The sequence below is a fragment of the Periplaneta americana genome, chromosome 5, assembly GCF_040183065.1.
Source record: "Periplaneta americana isolate PAMFEO1 chromosome 5, P.americana_PAMFEO1_priV1, whole genome shotgun sequence".
NCBI classification, from domain to species: Eukaryota; Metazoa; Arthropoda; class Insecta; order Blattodea; family Blattidae; genus Periplaneta; species Periplaneta americana.
This window is the reverse complement of record NC_091121.1, coordinates 119,152,118-119,173,432: the sequence shown is the minus strand read 5'-3', so window position 1 is coordinate 119,173,432 and position 21,315 is coordinate 119,152,118. Positions and strand designations below refer to the sequence as shown.

At 35.8% G+C, this 21,315-nt stretch overlaps 1 protein-coding gene across 1 annotated transcript in view; it reads right to left on the bottom strand.

Moving 5' to 3' along the window:
• LOC138700436 (uncharacterized) overlaps positions 1-17,408 on the bottom strand; it is a 111,773-nt gene extending 94,365 nt beyond the window's left edge. Inside the window, exon 1 of the mRNA XM_069827053.1 lies at positions 16,912-17,408. Coding sequence (XP_069683154.1) covers positions 16,912-17,408 — 497 coding nt within the window. The remainder of the gene's footprint in view (positions 1-16,911) is intronic.
• Positions 17,409-21,315: the final 3,907 nt, after the last annotated feature.

Here is a 21,315-nt window from a genome sequence, read left to right as displayed (position 1 = left end):
GCTGTGATGCTCCACCAGAATTTGGTGATTATTATTTTTTTTTCCAAAGAAATCCTAATTTAAAAAAAACTATCCTCAAAGTCGAGATACCTCCCTGAAAGTCGATAGTTTTTCAATTTCAATAATATATATTTTTTTTTTAAGTGTGGGCCGCTGTTTCTGTGAAATATAGAACTCGTGTATGGTTCGCCTTATGACGGCTTCATTAAAGTTGTCCACAGTTGATTCTGGCGCCGATCAATATCTTTCTTTACTTGGAGCACTAAAGGAAGCTGAAGCCCAGGAATCAATGTCTTTAGTCTCCCTTATTATTTGGCTAATACTGCTCACGGACACAGCGGTAACCTCTGCTACAAGTTTTTCAACATTCGTTACGTTTTTTCTTCCGACGCTATCTTCATAAAGCGCTACACGTTGCTCATGACTTCTCGTGACTGTGAATGCAAAATCCGACCTTACAGGTTGCTTCTAATAGGCAGCATTTTAACAAACAGAAAATAGCAGTGAATCCTGACAATAAATACTACATACTAAACAATACAAAACAGAAGCACTACAACTATTTAAGTAACTAAATGAAATGTACGTAACAAACACACTAAATTGCAATACACAATACAGTGGTGGTATAGTACGTCCTTAGCGCGACTGTATGCCCACACTAACGCTCCCGAGATGTGACCGCTAACGCATCCAGGGTAAGACTAAAATGAACATCCCTTCGGACAAACAGTGAACTCGCCCAAACCACTGCGTCGCCAGGCCAGAGCTGTAACCATAAAGTATGTAAGAGGGATGGAGTTACAGGAGAATGGAGAAAGTTACAGAACGCAGAACTGCAGCATTTTGTTCTTCACCTGACATAATTAGGAACATAAAATCCAGACGTTTGAGATGGGCAGGGCATGTAGCTCGTATGTGCGAATGCAGAAATGCATATAGAGTGTTAGTTCGGAGGCCGAAGGGAATAAGACCTTTGGGGAGGCCAAGACGTAAATGGGAGGATAATATTAAAATAGATTTGTGGGAGGTGGGATATGATGGTAGAGACTGGATTAATCTTGCTCAAAATAGGGAGGATGGCGGGCTTATGTGAAGGCGACAATGAACCTCCGGGTTCCTTAACCCTGGATGAGTAACATGGGGTATTTGAATACCCCACTGAATTTTGTTTTCTACATATTTTTGTGTTGGTTGCACTGGCACATCTGGCTTTCCGTTACTTTTCCTAACAATGTGTCATAAGTTAGTACCTCCTTTGTGTTTGTGGTGAGTAGTTGTGTTGTGGAGTTACCAAGTGATTGGGGTCCGGAGGAACCCCACGTTACTCTTAGCGTTTTAGGTGAGAAATTCCATTACTAAAATATATATCATTGTACAAGTTTATTTTATGTGACTGATATACTTACAATTTCCTAATTTCATTCCAAGTGATATATTATATTATATTATATTATATTATATTATATTATATTATATTATATTATATTATATTGTATTGTATTGTATTGTATTGTATTGTATTGTATTGTATTGCATTGCATTGCATTGCATTGCATTGCATTGCATTGCATTGCATTGCATTGCATTGCATTGCATTGCATTATATTATATTATATTATATTATATTATATTATATTATATTATATTATATTATATTATAATTTAGAATGTATTACGCTATTTTCCAGGTTTTTCTAATATGGCTTATTTGAACTATGGTGCAATATACGAAGAACTTATGCTTGAAGATCCTCGTGATCCTAATGAACATTCTTCAGACGAAGATGATGTGATTACTGATAACGTGCAAGAAGTCTTGAACTCGGTTCATAGTGACACTGAACTACAGGACGACTTACAGAACAGTGAATTGATAAGTGAAGAGGAAACTCCTCCTGAAAAACAACCTAGGCATTCAGACCCATCTTCTAAACCAAGTAGTTCTACAGCGTGTCACGTTCTCGTTCCTTCTAGAATTAGTGTCAAAGGGAAGAATGGATATCGTTGGTCGACAGTTGCTCCAGTGAAATTTGGGCGCACTCCTAAGCGAAACATAGTAGTGTCTATTCCGGGAGCAAAAGGAAATGCGAAGCATGTGAAAACTCCGCTTAGTTCTTTTCTGCTATTTTTGGATAATGATATTTTTAGAGACTATTATTCAGTGCACTAATGAAGAAATTGAACGCCAGAGACTGAATTATTCTGATGATCAATGAAACCTGGGTATCATTACATACGATGAATTACTTGCACTTTTATGGCTTTATATTTATTTCGTTTCAAGTTTCAACAGAGTTACTTTGGCACAAAATGAGAGGTCTGCGCATTACTGAAACTGTCATGTCACAAAGAAGATTTAGATTTCTGACAAATTGTCTCCGCTTTGACGAAAAATCAACACGATCCGAAAGAAAACAACTGGATTCCTTTGCTGCTATTAGGGATGTTTGAAATAGGTTTGAAGAGAAGTGTCGCATGCTTTACAACCCCGATAGCTACTGCACAATTGACGAACAATTGCTTGCGTTCAGAGGCAAGTGTCCTTTTCGCATGTACATTCCTAATAAACTAGCCAAATATGGTATAAAGACAGTGATGTGTTGTGATGCAAAAACCGGCTACATGCTCACTGCAATACCTTATACCGGAAAGACAATGAATACAAATGGCAAACCACTTGCTGAATTCTTTGTTGAAGAGCTCTCAAAGCCAATATATGGCACCAATAGAAACATTACAGTTGACAACTGGTTCAGCTCTATTCCATTATTCAAGGCAATGGCACAACGTAAATTGACAATGGTGGGCACGCTGAGGAAAAACAAACCACAAATCCCTAAAGAAATGATAGACATTAGAGGAAGAAACGAGAATACAAGTATGTTTGCCTTTGATAACGAACTCGTCCTTTTGTCGTATGTTCCAAAGAAAGGAAAGTATGTACTACTTCTTTCTAATATGCATTAAGGAGCTTCTGTATCCGAGTCAGGACTTCCTGAGATAATTGAATTTTATAATTCAACCAAAGGTGGAGTTGACATGTTCGATCAGATGTGTAGCACCTACAGCTGCAATAGGAAGACACAGAGATGGCCACTTTGTGTCTTCTATGGTATAATCAACTCATCATGCTTGAATGCCTATGTCATACTACGCCACAACATGACAACAGTTGGAGCTCACGTGCAACCCAGGGAAATGTTTCTTCTGTCTTTGGGGGAAGCAATGACGACTCCATGGATGGAAAAGCGTCTTGTGATGCAGAATCTACCACGCCTCATCAGAGAAAACATTGCTGATCAACTAGGCAAAAACGTTCCTGAGACATCAACCACGCTTCAAGGAGAAGGAGCGAAACGTCGGTGTCATCTTTGTCCTCGAAGCAAGGACCGCAAAAGCAAGATACAGTACAGTGAATGTAAGCGTACTGTTTGCCAAGATCACAAAGTTTCGTTATGCCTGCAGTGCAAACGTTAAAAACAACAATGAAACAACAAACAAGAGAGTGATTCAGAATTCAGAAAAAAATGTTGTAGTTCAACAGTGTTCAAATTTAAGTGGCTTATTGTTACCTATGGTTTAATTATCCAGGTATAATTGATTGTTCACATCCTAATTTACCTTTTTCATCTGTTTTTAATAAAATTTGAAATATATCTAACAATTAAATTAATGTTTCTAAATAGGGGTAAAATAATACCCCACGTTACACATTGTGTTCCTAGAATTGTATGTTACTCATCCAGGGTTAAAAGCCGTAAGTAAGTAAGTAAGTAAGTAAGTAAGTAAGTAAGTAAGTAAGTAAGTAAATAAACACATGTAATAAAATATTGTAACAGAATTCTATGTATAAATATATCATGTACAATTTTGGCAGCTTAGTAAATTCAAGTGCATATTAAATTGAAATCAACATATCTCCTATAACTGTATTAAGCTATTACTACATTAAACTCATGACTACACTTCTTAATGTTATATAATAAATTAATATTTAATTACAAAAGTGGATACATTCTACATTGTGGCCTACTTATGTTCGATATCGTAAAACAACTACGTATCTGAAGATGCCGGTGGCTGCGAAAAGTTTATACTTTCCTTTCTATTAACATGTTTCAGCAAATGTTAATTTGTAACAAGAATGATAAGTCTTAGGATGGAAATTTGTAAATAAATATATTTTATAATCTAATAAATAACAAAAGTCGAATTATTTAATTCTAAAACAACTCGAAAGTTAAAGATTGGAGTAATGATGCAAATGACTGACGAATCCACCAATGCAAGTAAGCAAACAACTTTTGATATCTGTATTAGAACTGTGTTTCCTGATTCCTCTAAACCAGTGGCGTGTAGTGTAATTTTATGTGAAGGAAGCAATAATACAAATTTTTATATATATAGTACAATACTGATAGCAGCCGGCTCACCTAAATACATTTGAAGACCGCAGCAATTCTCCTCTCTTTAGCAGCAAAATCATCGAACGGAAATAAACGAATCCGTATCGTTCAGTATAGGCGCCTCAAGCAAAGAATATGAATAACGAATCCGCCTCGACTAGGACAGGGCTCAGTGAAAGAATTTTGTGACATTTTAAGGTGACACTCCACTAAAAAATGACAACTTTTTTCCTAATCATTTTTAAACCAAACTTTGAGAGCATGTTTACTATGTAAAGGACTAACAAAATCCAAATTTTGAACTCCCAAATGTTTTTGGCTTTTTATTTCTTTATATATTTTTTTAGAAATATTTTTAAACCCAAGTTTTTAGTACAAGCTCTCAATTTTTAAGCTTCCTTACATTAACCAGACATAAAAAAACATTTCTGTGCATTCAGTTTGTGAAATATCTCATTTATTCACATTAAAAAGTTGAAATTTTGAATATGTTAATTGTTGTATAATTAATTAAAAATATTAATAAAATAAACTAGCAACATTTATTATAAAATGAATGCACAGAAAGATGCAGCTACCTTATAAATACTTGTAGCAATAAAAATTGAATCCACATTGATTAATATTTGGCATAAAAAATGTAGGTGTTGAATCAAGAAAAATAAACTTACGGAAAAATGGATTTTAAAGTACAATGAATATATATGTAACACATATTTATTAAAATTTTCCTTCCCTACATTCATCTAGTAACTTCAGGGAGCCAACTTTTGAACAAAAATGAACTAGATTTATAATTATAAATTTATAATAAAGAATTCTTTGATGAAAAAATAATTCTGACAGCTCGTTAAATGCCATGCTCCCTTACAGCCTTAATATAAAAACATTTTTAAACATATTTATAATCGGAATTGAACTAAATCCATTTGTGGTATGAAAATATACATTCTAAAAACGTGAAATAGCCAATATTTTTTTTTTTTTTTTTTTTTTTTTTTAATTTTCATGTTTTTCAGCGGAGTCTTTCCTTACGATTAGAGAATTCATAATTCTCACGATTAAAATATAATTTCTCCAATAAATTTCTTCTTTTTCGCTTTATGAACAAGGAAAACAAATGCTTCTTTTGCCTTTCATGTACGGCACGCCATTGCTCTAAACGCAGCACATTCTTCAGTTATTTAGTGGAATTGAGTACGACTTGTGCAAACATTATTTAGAAGTAATGTTGAACTGTTTCTATAAATAAGGTTTCACAAGAAAATGTCTCTTACAAATGTCTCCCTTTGCTTTTGACAGTGCTTCAAATTTGTTGGGAAGAAAGAATAGCGTTGCAGTAATGATGCTGAAGATGCTTAATGAAGTCCTCGTCTTGCATTGTACAGACCGTTTATTTAGTCCTGACAGCTCAGAGACGCGAAAGAGGGGAAGTAATAGGAGTAGTGGGGAGAGCTCCGGAGTAGAGATAAGGACAAGCGGTCGGTAAAGTAATGGAGTACAGCTTAGCTGTACTGGAAACACAACGCTATACCGCATGCGTGACATCCGATCGCTCTGAATGCAGGCGACAGACTAACCTGAACATTCCTTGGCGTAACTTAATGGACTCGCCTGACCCAGCGCACATTGTCGGCGACTGTCAGGACTAAATAATCGTACTGTAGTAACCATCGTTTGAAGCTATAGTGCATGAGGGTTAAGTTGGCGTGATTTCTACTATCCTTGTCTGCGGTCCTTGTCTATCAACTGTCAACAGATGTAAGGGGGGAAAGGTTTTCTTTTGTAGAATTCTTGGAATTCCCTTCCCTCCTTCTCCCTTGGCCCTTCTAGAACACACTTTTGCAAATCCAATTAGTGGGTCTCTCAGTGGCGTCTTGGCGTTGTTCGAGTTCATTTATTCAGTAGTGTTTAGTGAATAGTGAAGTAAGTGTGTGTCTCGTTGTGTCAATTTAATATAATATAATATAATATAATATAATATAATATAATATAATATAATATAATATAATATACAATAATTCACAATTTAAACAAAATGTTTTCGGAATTGCATGGTTTCCCTGTTATCTTAAACATTGTAATGTGTGTTGTGCTCTTGTTTTTAATAATCATGGTAGGCAATATGGGAAAACGCGGGAAAGCCTTGAAGTCGGACAGTATGAACATGGTTATTAATGTACACAAATTCTTTACTGAAGAATATGAGGCACTGAAACGCGGAAAGCAAACAATATCTGTGTCGAGTGTTATCGAAAGAACTGCTGCAGCGACAGGTATATCGTCTCGTAGTGTTAGCAGGATTTTAAAAAAACAAAGGGAGGCACTAGAAAGTGGAAGTGTTCTGCGAACTCCAGGAAAGAAACGCCCAAACAGGACCCCTCAGAAAACTGCAATTGACTCATTTTCTGCCGCCGCTATAAGACGAGTAATTTATTCTTTGTATCGGACTGATTTTTTGCCTAGTTTGAAGGATATAAATGACGCATTAATTAAGGAAAGCTTATTCACTGGAAGCATATGGAGTTTGAGAGAAATTCTTAAAAAAATGAAATTTAGGTATGTTAAAAATACTCAAGGCAGAAAATTTTTAATTGAAAGGTCAGATGTTATTTTAAAGAGATTTAAATTCTTAAGAAAAATGAAAGAATTACGCGCCACTGGACGCGCCGTTGTTTATCTAGACGAAACTTGGGTTAATGTGAACCATACGAAAAGCAAAGTTTGGAAAAGCGATGATCACGAAATTGACTTCCCACTTCAAACCCCAATAGGAAAAGGTCAACGGTTTATTATTTTACACGCCGGATGTTCGACAGGTTTCATTCCAAACGCGCTTCTAACTTTCAAATCTAAATCAACTAAAGACTACCACGAGGAGATGGACAGCACTGTATTTAAGAACTGGTTCATTAATCAATTATTACCAAACATTCCTCTCAATAGCATCATTGTAATGGACAATGCCCCCTATCATTCAACAGAACTCAATAAGGCACCAATTTCATCAACACCGAAATCTGAAATGCAGTCCTGGCTTCGTAACAATAACATTGAATTTGATTTACGATCCACGAAACCTGTATTATATGAACTTGTAAAAACTAAAAAAGATAATTTCAAAACATACGAAATCGACCAAATTGCGACAATGCACTCCCATACTGTAGTGAGACAGCCACCATACCATTGTGATTTAAACGCGATCGAATTAATATGGGGGCAGGTTAAAAATGACGTTGCGAAGCGTAATATTTCGTTCAAAAGTAAAGATGTGAAATTGTTGTTTGAGAGCGCTCTTGCAAAAGTGACGGAAGATAATTGGAGAAAGGCCTGTGAACACGTGGAAAAAGTCGAACAATTTTATTGGGAGAAGGACGGACTAGTAGACGAAATTAGCGATCGATTCGTAATAAATTTGGATGACACGGACACGGACGAGGAACTTTCTGGCGGAGAGGAGTCAGAATTTGAAGAGGAAGAGAGTGCCGCCGCTGCTAACTCCTGGTCGCTGGAAGGAGTGTCGACCATACCGCCGTCACCATAAATGAGGGTAGAGAGAGATGGTGAGTATTCTTTCTCTTTCTAAAAGGGACTAGACAAGTAAATCCTCATGGACTGTAGCAGTCAGTGACGTTATTCAGTAAATTAACGAAGTTCATCGCATTAAACATTTCTTCAATAAACTTTACATTTTGTATTCCGCCTAAAAAAAAAAAAAAAAAAAAAAAAAAAAGCTATCTGACGAGTATTAGGAGTTGGGTGGACTGCTTCAAGCGCCAGATCAGTTAGAGCTGTACTGTGTGTTTATGAAGCTCTTGTTAACCACTTTGAGATATCTCGTAATGGCTGAAATAGAGATAGTCAAGACAAAGCTGATTACAAAGAACTTAAAAATGACAACATCTTACAATTTTCCGTAATGAATAAAGGTCTCGTGTTAGATTCAATTAAATGTTTTTATTATTTTCAGTCAATGACTTATTATACAATATTCAAGAAATAAATCTTTTATATTACATATTTTTTACTACTATTAACGTTTTCGAATAAAGGATTTATTCCTTGAATATTGTATGATAAGTCATTGACTGAAAATAATAAAAACATTTAATTGAATTACTTTTTCAAAATAAATTGTAAAAAAAAAAAAAAAACTCATGTTAGATGCCTGATAGAGCTTGAGAATCTATCTTTGGAATTACAGAAGTGCTCTATATCAATGCTATATGCTCATAAACTATTGGAAACCTAAGTTCGTATGCGTATGTTCTATTGTGTCTCTTCAAATTTGGGTGAGAAATATGGAGGAAACTGTGACAGTTTTCTCTCTAGGAATCTGCGATAATATTTCCTTAGATGAAGGAAAACCAATTGGAAGATCCAAAAATAGGTTGATAGATGCGGTAACAATCGATTCTCAGAATATCTCGTAATAACTGCCTGGAGAAGATTAGCACAGGACAGGGACAGTTGGAGGAAGAAAATTGAGGAGGCAAAGGCTCGACTTTGGGCTGTGATGCCATCGTAGTAGTAGTAGTAGTAGTAGTAGTAGTAGTAGTAGTAGTAGTAGTAGTAGTAGTAGTAGTAGTAGTAGTAGTAGATGAAGGAAAAATCATGTAGCTATGGAAGATGGAATGGAAGATATCCTAAAATAGACTGGCAAGCAAGAATAGAAGGAAAGAAACCTAAAGGAAGACCCGATAAACTTGGGAAGGAATAAAAATCCTTATGAGAGCAAGGAGAATTGAATGGAATGTAGCGGACAACTGCTCTCGATAGAATAAGATGGAGGTCTCTCTGTATCCTCTACATCATTTGGTAGAAGAAAATCAATTAAGTAAGTATGAAGGAAAACTAAAGGAAATTAAACAAGGGCAGTTCTACCGAAGTCTGAGTAATAACCTGGCAACTCGCAAGCAAACAACAATAGCTCCACATCACTCTAGAAGTGAGAAATAAACAGAAACCAATTTCAGAGAGTTGATGGAAAATCTAGACGTCCCCGATAATAGTAAATGGCGACTGACCCAGATATTTGTTTTGAAGACTTCCATTAGAAGTCTAGAAAGAATTTTAAACATGGCGCAGAAAGATATAGGCTACAGGAATGTATTCGTGGTTTACGTGTTACTGTATTTTTATAATCTCAATCTGCATCACTCCAAAATCAAAGTGATCTGAAGCCTTTGCTTGATATAATGAACATATTGATCATTTCAACGGCAGAATGTGAGAGCGTATTTTTGGAATGAATGATGTGTGTACACCAACAAGAAATTCTCTACTGTTGGAGACCATATTTCTCCAAAATAATGCATATCCTCTCCATCTAGGGTGACCGGACGTCCTCTTTTGTCCGGACATGTCCTCCTTTTTAGGCCTTTGTCCGGGGTCCGGGCGGATTTTAAAAAAATCGAGAAATGTTCGCCTTTTTGTAACTAGTATGCCTGATATTTTGAAATTATCTGATTTTACGTCTTTCTCAAGTAATTTGCCTGTAGGTGGCAGCAGCAACGACAGAATATACTCTTTGCCAACGATCATAACTCTCTTTGCTCCTATTTCTTATTGTCGTTGCTTTCATACATGTAGCTAACTGTAAAACCATTTTATATTATTAAGTTTTGTCATAAGTAGATCTATGCTGTAATAAAATATATATTGGCATACTTTAAGTATAATGTAGGCCTAAGCCTAAATCTAAATAGATATTATCTGTCCTCTTTAATAACTGAATCGGTTATTTCGAAAACGTAACATGTACTATTCTGCGCAAACTACTTCAGTAGCATTTATTACATTAACCAAACTAAAATTCCATTTCTGATCCATTTCTATACATGAAATATGTGACTTATTTTATGATTTTAACAACTATGTGTTATAGGAAAGAGTAAAGAGCACTCTGTTAAAAAATGTTTGTGTATGTGTGTGTGTGCCTAATGCCTACCCACTTCACTCTGCGTGATTCGGGTTCCGCATACTGCGGACAGATGGCAGTACTGTGACCCATTTTCAAATTGCACACCACTTCGGTGGGTCACGTTATGCATGACGTATCTGTGAAGAGTTATGTCGTGTACTAGGGTGAGTGTATGCTAATTGTTCGTGTAAGTGTAGTGTAGGGAATGGATGAAATAGGCATGAAAATGTCACATGTTACGTTTTCGAAATAATCGATTCAATTACAGTTGCCTTGACTTTGGTATGTAGCTAACTGTAAAATCATTTTTTTTTTCAGAATTATTTTGTAATAAATTGGATATTAATATACTTTTAACTAGTATGATATAAGACTAAACCTATACTGTAAATATTTTGTAATAAAATAGATATTGACGGAATTTAAACTACATGTATAATAAGCCTAAATCTAAATACATATTTTCTAAGTAATTTATTAACTAGTGGACTTACTCGTGTTAATTATGTAAGTCTGTGCGGCTTACAGCTGTTTCGGTGCATCATCACACCGTCTTCAGAGCCTACTAGATCTCGGCGTCATCTCGAACTTCTCTGCCTGTTATGTGGGTGCGTTTGATTGTTGAAAAGTGTTGAATAGTGGAGTCAAATAGTGTGTGTGTACTGAAATTGATCTGTGTGTTGAGAATTTGATCAGGGTGTGTTTGTATATTTCGTATTGTTCTAGTGTGTTGTGTTTTTGGTTCTTGGGTTGTATGTGTAGGATTTCCATGTCCGCATTTATGTTGTTGTATGTATGGTTAGCATTGGTTATGTGATCGGCGTATGTAGATGTATTGTGTCCTCTGGTTGTTGCTTTAATGTGTTCTTTGTAGCGTGTTTGGAATGATCTGCCTGTCTGTCCAATGTAGAACTTTTCGCAACTATTACATGTGAGTTTATATACACCTGCGTGGTCGTATTTATTTCTTTGTGTTTTTTGTGTGTTGAGATGTCTTTGTAGTGTGTTTTCTGTTCTGTATGCTATGTTTTATTTCTGCTTTCTGAATGAAGATGCGATCTTATGTATGCATTTTCATATGTTAGTGTGATGTATTTCTTGTGTTCTTGTGTTTGTGTTGTGTTTTGCGTGTTTTTGTGTCTGTTAAGTTTTTGTTTTGTCTTTCTTATGATGTTGTCTATTATGTTTGGATTGTAACCGTTTTCTTGTGCTATGTATTTGATTGTGTTCACTTCTTCATTGTAGTGTTGTTGGCTCATGGGTATATTGAGTAATCTGTGTACCATTGTCCTGAATGCGGCATGTTTGTGTTGAATGGGGTGGTTAGATGTGTTGTGTATGTATGAGGTGGTGGTGGTTGGTTTTCTGTATATTTTGAAGGTGTGTTTGTTGTCAATTTTTGTTATGGTGATGTCTAGGAAATTTATGGAGTTGTTGTTTTCAAGTTCCAGTGTGTATTGAAGTTTTGGGTGTAATTTGTTTATGTATTGGTGTAGTTTGTGTATTTGTCTTTTGTTACCTTTGTACAGTATGAGTATGTCGTCTACGTTTCTGTGCCAGTATATTATATTGTCTGCATATTTGTTGTGTTCATTGTTGAGTATGTATGTTTGTTCTATGTTGTGTAAAAATATCTCTGCTAGTATGCTGGATATGGGTGATCCCATTGGCAATCCTTCTGTTTGGGTGTAGTATTTGTTGTTGTGTGTGAAATAGTTTTGCTTTGTTATGATGTCTGTGATTTCGATGATTTCTTCGATGTGTTCTTGTGGTGTGTTGTTGTCTATGAGCATTTGTTTTAGTATCTGTAATGTGTCTTGTATTGGTATGTTAGTGTATAAGTTAGTGCTATCGAAAGATGCTAGTGTTGCACTGTGTGGTATGTGTTGTTGTCTGTTTTCTGAATTTTATGTTGTTTCTGATGATTTTGTTCATGTGTGTGACTAGTTTGTGTGCTGGTGCCTGTTTGTAGTTGATTAGGGGTCTGATGTTTTCTTTGTGTATTTTGGGTAGTGCATTGAGTTTAGGTGCTGCTGGTTTGATTGGTTTGAGTTGTTGTTTCATGTTGTGCGGTATTACGTGTTTGCTTTTGTTGATTGTGCTTTTTACTGTGTTATGGTATTGTGTGGTGGACTTTGTCAACAAAACGGTTTTCCCTCAATGATAGGTTGTCATACAGGATTTATTTCTCTGTTAAAAACATTTAAATAGATACCAGTTATTAACATAACATTGCTCTTTACATCAAGAAAATCTTGCTGCTAGATTTGACAAAACTTTCAAATTTGTGATGAAGAAAGTAATTAACATTGTTAATTTCATTAGATCATGTGAACTAAATCATAGGCAAGTCATAGAATTCCTCAAAGAGCTTAATTCACAGTATGATGATGTTATTTATCACAGTGAGGTCAGGTGGTTGAGTAAAGTAAGAGTTTTGGAACGATTTTTAATCTTCGCCATGAAATAAAACTCTTTTTTTTTAAGTGAAGAGTTAAAGAATACCCTGAATATACTTTTTTTCATAGTGGTTAAAATTGGATTCCTGGCTGATATAATAGGAATACTGAATGATGTCCAAATTAAAATTTAAGGTACAAATAAACTTATTACTCTGCCGACAAGTGCAATTTTTTCTTTAGAAGAAAAATTGAAAATGTATACAGAAGATCTGAGTAATAATAATTTTACTAGTTTCCCATGATTCCATCATCTTATTCAAGAAAACTCAGGGGAAGAAATAAACTTGCAACCCTTCATAGAATTGCTCACTGTACTATGCCATGATTTCAGCGCGAGAGTTGATGATTTTAAAAAATTTCGAAACCCAATTCGATTAGTCGAAAATCCCTGGTCAGTAACGACAGCAGATGTAACTAGGTTGTCAATTTTTGGCATTGAGATTAGAAATCTAAAATATGAACTTACTGATCTCCAGCAGGATTCAGAACCAGAAGTATTTTTCAAGAGAAAAAAAAAAATTTAGATTTAATTTTGGAATACAATTCCAGAAAAACAGTTCAAAAACTTGGTGTCGTGTGCACATAAAATGTTGTGTCTTTTTGGATCAGCGCATAGTTGTGAAATGACTTTCAGCAAGATAAAGTTCATCAAGGGTAAACATAGATCTCGTCTTACCAATGTGAACTTTGAAAACCTGCTGAGGTTATCTGTCACAAATCAACCAGCTCGTATTGACAAAATTGTGCAGGAGAGTAGCAGAGTTCGACCTTCAAATTCACAGCAGTAGTCTACATAACTGTAAGTTATCTTAAAATTATGTAATAATAATGTTGATTATAATAATAATGGTAATAATAATATTATTAATAATAATAATGATAATAATATAACACAGTTAACTATTAATATAAAAATCAATGACAGTAATCAGTAATGAATATGTTTATCCATAAATGTAATAAGCCTGCATGTTACCAAGTTTGAGTACTGTGAAATTTGGTGCGGCTCTCCGACAGATACTGTTTCTTATATTCGGCGTTCTTGTAATTTCTAGTGAGTACCACTGGTATAGAGAAAGACGGTTAGCACTTCCAAATTAAAGTTTTCCCTATATTGCATGATTGATTTATGGGATACCTTGAACATCCCACTCCTATCATTAAGGCTATTCACTGTTATGAACATACAATGCAAGTAAACTACAACTCTATCAGTAGGTCTACTCAAAAATATTTTTTTAATTTACTCATTTTATGCATTTTTCTTGAAAGCGGTTTGGTTTCAAGTACGGGTTTTCTACAACTGAAAACTTGTGTTGATTGCCTATAGCAGTTAGAAAGTAATTTTAATTGGCTATTTAATAGCATTGCATCAAGTGCGAAGTTACCCAACTTCAATGAAATTGGTGACAGCGAGATGTTAATTTGGTGAGATGAGATATACAGTAGAGCGTCTCGTTTAGGCACAGCGAAAACGTAAACGAAGTGCACGTAACGTGTGGGGGAGGAAGAGCCGTACGATAAACACGAGGGATGCACAAGATTTTAGTTTAAGGTGACCAGACGGGATTTTTCCTTTTTCAGCCTCTTGCCCCCTGTGCCGAGAAAAGTATGCTCGGGACGACAAATGTCCCGTTTTTTAAAAAATGGCGTCCCGTGTCCTTACATTATTGTTGAAATATTTCTCTTTCTTTTAATTTCTTTAATAATCACGTACAACACTGATTAATTCTATATTGTTCCCATCATTGTCACCGTAATGAATTCAATAAAGGCCATGTTAATCATAAAATGTCATTTAAAATGTCTTGTATGGACTTCTATAGTTTCCTGAAGGAAAGGCCAACACTTCTAGAGCAAATTCACTCATCAAAGAAATATGATGCAGATTGTACAGTTGATCTTCATGGAGAATGCTAAAATAGTTCAAAGATAATATGAGGTAAAAGATTTTGTTATGAAACAAGTTCAGAATACAGTGACATAGATATAATTAAGATCCAACTAACCTGCAGTATTTTTAAACAGATAAGTTAACCTAATTAACCCAGGCTAGTCGCAATATAAAAATATGGTTAACAATGACTTAAGTCAAGTATCCATGCTATTCTATTATGTATAATTATTAGGCCTATAGCCTAGTTATTGTAAACAGTGTAGTATTTATTACTTCAAAATAAATAAAACTGGACCTTATTGCTCACTGACATTATATCATATAAATAAAAGTAATAATGAATGTTTAGATAAAGTGTTGATTCATGTCAACTTTAATAAGTGTCCCGTTTTTTTATTTTGGGAATCTGGTCACCTTATTTTAGTTAAAATATTTATGGCGGAGTAGTAATTGAAATTATATTTTCGAAAAACACACACAAAAAAGCACAAATTGTGTAACGTGATCATATACACATTTTAACAAACAAGCAATTGTAACGTTAAAATAGTTCAATATAACAAATCAAATTTTGCTACTTATATGATACTGCTTTCAAGCAACATTTTTACGGTCATGAATTTCATTCTCTGTATAACTGACATTATATCACCGTCTTCTGTACAGTATCTGAAAAAATTGAACTTTGAGAAAGGATAATTATGTTTAGAAAACAGTGTTGTCACTTCAGACCAATATACTGTAGTTTCGTTAATTCAGCCACAGAAGACGGTGATATTATGTTAGTCCTACAGAGAATGAAATTCATGACCGTAAAAATGCTGCTTGAAAACAACATCATATAAGTAGCAAAATTTGATTTGTTATATTGAATTATTTCAACGTTACAATCGCTTGTTTGTTAAAATGTGTATATTATAACAACGTTATACAATTTGTTTTGTTTTTTTTTTTTCGTATTGTGTTTTTGGAAAATATAGTTTCAATCAATGCTCCGCCATAAATGTTGCAACTAAAACCTTGTGCATCCCTCGTGTTTATCGTACGGCTCTTCCTCCCTCACATGTTACCTGCACTTTGTTTACGTTTTCACTCTGTCTAAACGAGACGCTCTACTGTATCCATCATGAGAATGCTTGACATTCATTTTACAGCTGGAGGAAATCTCGAAAAAGGAAACAACCAAGTAATTAGACCACGCCAGTTTCAAATCTATGCCTATCCCAGAATTGAATCACGAATCCAGTTTGCTACCTCTGAGCTTCGCTGCCAATCTAGCCGCGTAAGATATGAAAGCGATAAGTTTGTTGATTTGTTTAAATTGATTATTGTTTTAATAAATGTGTATGTACTGACATTGTGTAGAAATATTTTAATTATTGCATGTTTTATTCTTCAGTATTTTTTACAGTCCAACGATTGATAATATGAACTGATATGTTGCTGTAACTATAACGGCATATCGAGAGACGCCTATAGAGACATACGGTATATACGACATGAGTTTATTTTTAATCTGGCCCCACTCACCCCACAACTCACGAGCCGCCACTGCCGGTCACTAAGGTAGTGTCTTATTAAAACACGCCAATACTAGTCACAGAGGTAAAGTATCTCACTAAAACCACTCCGAACTAGTAACAAAGGTAAGTACATTATTATTGAAACCACGCCGAAACTTATCACGAAGGTAAAGTACCTTATTAAACCCACGTCGGAACTAGTCACAATGGTAAAGCAGCTTATTAAAATAAAGTCAAAGTTAGTCACAAAAGTAAAGTGCCTTATTAAAACCACGTTGAAACTAGTTACAAAGTTAAAGTACCTTATTAAAACCACGCCGAAACTAGTCACAAAGATAAATATGCTTATTAAAATCAAGAAGAAACTAGTCATAAAGATAAAGTATCTTATTAAACCATGTCGGAATTATTCATAATGGTAAATCATCTTATTAAAATCACTCCTAAACTAGTCACAAAGATAAAGTGTCTTACTGAAACCACGTCGAAACTAATCATAAAAGTAATGTACCTTATTAAAATCACGCCGAATTTAGTCACAGAAGTAAGTACTTCATTATAATCACGGCGAAACTAGTCACAGGGGTAAATGCCTAATAAAAACACGTCGAAACTAGTCGTAATGATAAATACCTTATTAAAACCACGCATGGAGAACGCTTCATTGTCAAGCCCTGAATATTATAGTACCCACCTGTTATTTTCCAGGGGCACAACCTTGCGGAGACGGCTGAAGGCAGTGTTGACTGCTTGCACACGACGTCGCTCGCGAGCGTTGCGACGAGCCACAAGCACGGGAGGCTTGTCCCGGTGCGGCACGTGCTTGTACGACGAACCCGCCGATACACGCGTCTTCCTGGGCCGCCTGGAGACAGCCGAACCTTGCACCTTGTCGGCCCACGGACTGGAGTATTCTAGCAACACTCCTTCGCTCCAGCAAGGCGTACCGGCGTCGTGCGAGTCGCTGTCTGCAACGTATGGGTTGGCGTCTGCCTCGATGGACTGTTCGTTTATCCACGCCAGGCGGGGAATGGTTACGTTGATCTTGTCACTGGGGAAGTTGATCGTTTCTCCGCTTCTCCAGACACTAGAAGGCGGGTCTTGGGTTGAACGATTGATGTCAGTAGAATTTCTTCCGTTGGTGAACATGCACGGAGGTAACAAAACCAAGTTTCCGTCGTGATTTGTCATTATTCGTGTGTACCAGTGACTTAGTTACAGAAATACAATGCCAGGTGGAAATTCAGAACATCGGCTGTCAATTTTCTCTCTCGGAAATTAAAATTATATCCTAAAATACTATGTTACCAATATCAATCCCAGTTCGTTTATTTGGGATTGGAATACGGATTTCCGGCTTAAAATGGACGTTTGTGTTGTTTGGCTAAGTACGAACAGTTATTAAAGATGTAGACTATTCCTTGAGACTAATATCAATTAAGACACTTACAGGCACACATTTAGAAAAGAGGAAAGAAAAACTAATTGGAGTTAGGAATATAAATGCAAAGTTACGTATAGAACCACAAGCGCAAACAATGGTGTTGTCGCTTCAGAATATGTTAACTCCAGACTAAAATTTTACAGATATTCGTTGGAATACATGAATTCATTTTCCCTATACATTTACTATTTCCAAAATTATGAAATGCCGAACAGAACAATACCACTCATAACTAAACTGTTTTCTGTATAAATAAGTTATGTGCGTTTAAAACCCGTAGATTTGTTAAACATTAAAATGCAGAGCAATGTTGAACTTTTAGTAAGATTTGTATCAAAATAACGATTGCAAGAACTTCGTTTTATAACGTCACTCGTCTTGATAACTTTTGCATGAAATTGAAAGTAATACAACAGTAACATATTATCATAAGTAAATGAAGTTGAATATTCACTTATCCTTATACATTTTAATAAGTTTATATTGCAAGCTGTAACTCCAATGGATTTTTCTGAGTAGTGAAAGTATTTTCATTAATACATAATATCATTATATTTGAATTTATTAGTTCAGTTATTGTTTACTTGGATGTCTAATAGTAATTTTAAACAACTGAACAATGATTGCAATAGGTACAGTAGTCATATAATTGCGAAAAAGAATGTAATAGCGATCAGCGACACCAACACAATAAAATCGAAATCCTATTTTAAACAGAATGACTTACGAATATTTTAAATTTCCGATTCACTCACTTTTCCAATTCATAATATCCAACCTATCACACTTCCCAATCATGTTTTCCCCCGCGTAACTATCGTCGAACTGGGTGCAATGAAACCAACGACAGGCGTTTGCACATTGTTGAAGCGACGCGTCTAAGCAACACGAACCTTTGCGCACCAATGAGCGGTGCTCTGCGGCACGCGCTAGTGTGTTGTTTTGTTATATATCATGACAGACAGGCAGACGATCATATCGTCCTCATAACCTTCCAAGTTAATCGTATCGCGACCCGCATGCACTTCGTCCAACACCTGGCCAGGTGAGGGAGTGTGGAGTATACGTTACCCAATAATTTACAGCATAATCAGCTGTTTCTTAGGGACTCCTAAAAATTAGGAAAGGGCGGTGTGAACCATAATGCTATGGTAGGATCAACTCCGTTTTATCTCTTATACAGAGATCTCGTTTTAGCTGCGAACCATTAACAACAATGGTAGCGTGTTATTACTTTGGTCTCGGATCACTCATACCTTGACAAGAATCTCTGAGGATGTCACGTACAATCTATTAATCGATTTGATTTATCGACTACAAGTCTACTCTTTAATACGTAAGACGTAAAGCGGCCATTTTTCTTATCAGTAATAACAGCAACAGTCGACATTAAGGGATTGCAATCTTTGGCTATTTCTTTCCCCATTCTTGCGAAAAAATTTTAACTAACACAAGGGAACTCCTTGCTCACTGGTTGATATGAACATTGACAAGACAATGAAAACAAATACAAGGCAGGACAAGGAACACATTTGCTGTCCAAGTCCTTAGTGGTCCCTGTCTGTAATCAAACCTGGATTTACTCAATTCATCATCGGAAAACTACCAAAGTAGTAATAGTAGTAGTAGTAATAATAATAATAATAATAATAATAATAATAATAATAATAAGATAATAATAATAATAGTAATAATAATAATAATACCAATGAAAGCGACGTTTGAAATTCTTCAGGGAGAACGAAAAAATAACGAATAAGTAATTTAACCTTAATAGAACATGATGTCAGTTCGAAAACTGAAATAATCAAATAATACTTATCATTACAGATATTAATAGTAACTTTACGAATAATGATCTGGTTTTATTTCATTTAAGTAAACATTTTACTAATTTCCATTTTGGAATCTACGAAATAGGAAGTAATGTAAAAGCAAGAGATAAGTACGCACTAAAAATGTAGCGAAACGCGTTCACAATAGAAAACGGAAGAATCCACTGGCTCGTGCAAAATATTGTCTGCTAGCAATAAATTTGCAACATGTTTTCATAAACAGTGTACCAAAACAGATCTCCCGACACCACGAAAGCGAAGTGTCGCTTTGCTGATTAGCAATCACTTCGTGTGTTGTATGATTTTATCGATTTTATTATAGCCTACACTAACATTCTGTAATACAGTAGCTACTTGTACATTAAATATACTGGTGGTAACTTTAATAGGGTGAACAAACTTTGAATTTTGAGCCACTATGTGACAACAAAGTCTAAACTGTTTGCGACAACACGACGTTTCTTTTAATCGTTTCAAACACTGAAGATAAGTATGGATACTTATTTAAGAGATGACATAGTTGTTCATTTTGACAACATGGGTCGAAGCCATGATCAAAGGTAACTACACTAACACAGAAAATATAATGAGCGTAAACAGTACCTTTGGATTGCCACTTCGCGATTGTGAATAGTGAATGAGTCATGGCAAAAGAGACGGAGCTGATCCGGTAAAGTCTGTTTTATTAGTACAGTGTGAGCAGTTTAAAAGATTCGAAGCATTGCTCGGCCAGTCGGCGGCCCTAGCCCCATGTAGTCGCTGGCATTCCCCTCTATGAAAACGGCGCGCTCTTCCCGCCTGCGGTCAGTCGTGAGTGAGATTTCATTAGAGAGCACAGTAGTGTTGTGCAATGGTGAGATATTCACTGTTTCGTCGAATATTCATCTTGAAGACGTATCTCAAGTGCAGAAAGATGTGCGGCAGATCAAGGCGAGCATTTAGATGTGAATTCAATGGCAACCCAGTTCCAACACGAAAAGCAATATTAAAGTTAGTGGATGTGTTTAATAAAACAGATTCTGTAACTGACAGGAAAAGAAAACGAAGACGTCATGTGCTTACGGAAGAACGTAGTCCTCGAAAATCTTCTTTCTGTTCTTGATGCATGTCTTCAAAATGAAAATGCCTCTACGGCGACGTAGCAAATATCTTACCATTGGACAACGCTACTGTAATCTTTCATGAAATCTCACTCACGATTGCACAACACAATGTCCTGCTCCGATGAATGTCACTGACGTGGAAAGAGTGCCTCGCTTTCATGGAGCGGAATGCTAGAGGTGCATGGGTCTCAGCCACTGACCAGCTGAGGAATGCTTCGGGCTTCTGGACTTGGATAACCATTGCACAATATAGGGCACACAATGGACCAAAGCGTGCTAAATGTAAGGATCCGTTTCGGGTTCAGCCCGCGAAAAGCCAAGCCAGCTGTATTATGTCAGATGATGGCACTGTGAGCTGTCCCATTCCCTTGTTGATACTCTACAAGGAAAAAATTTAGCAACTCTGTGCAATAACGAATAAATACTCAAACATATCTTCGGGAGATACTAAAAATCCCGCCGTCCTCATTGAATAATCAAGACTATGTAGATACCTATTATTGGAGAAAAATTCCTTCCGGCACCGGGAATCGAACACAGGACCTCTGAGCTTTGCGCACTGATAGGTCCTGGGTTCGATTACCGGTGCCGGAAGAATGTTTTTCTCCAATAATAGGTACCGAATGATAGAGCTTAAAAATGAAAACTTCAGTACCGGTACCTTTATCTATATGAATGGCTATTTACACTCCTAACTTGGTCAGGCTATGAGGATT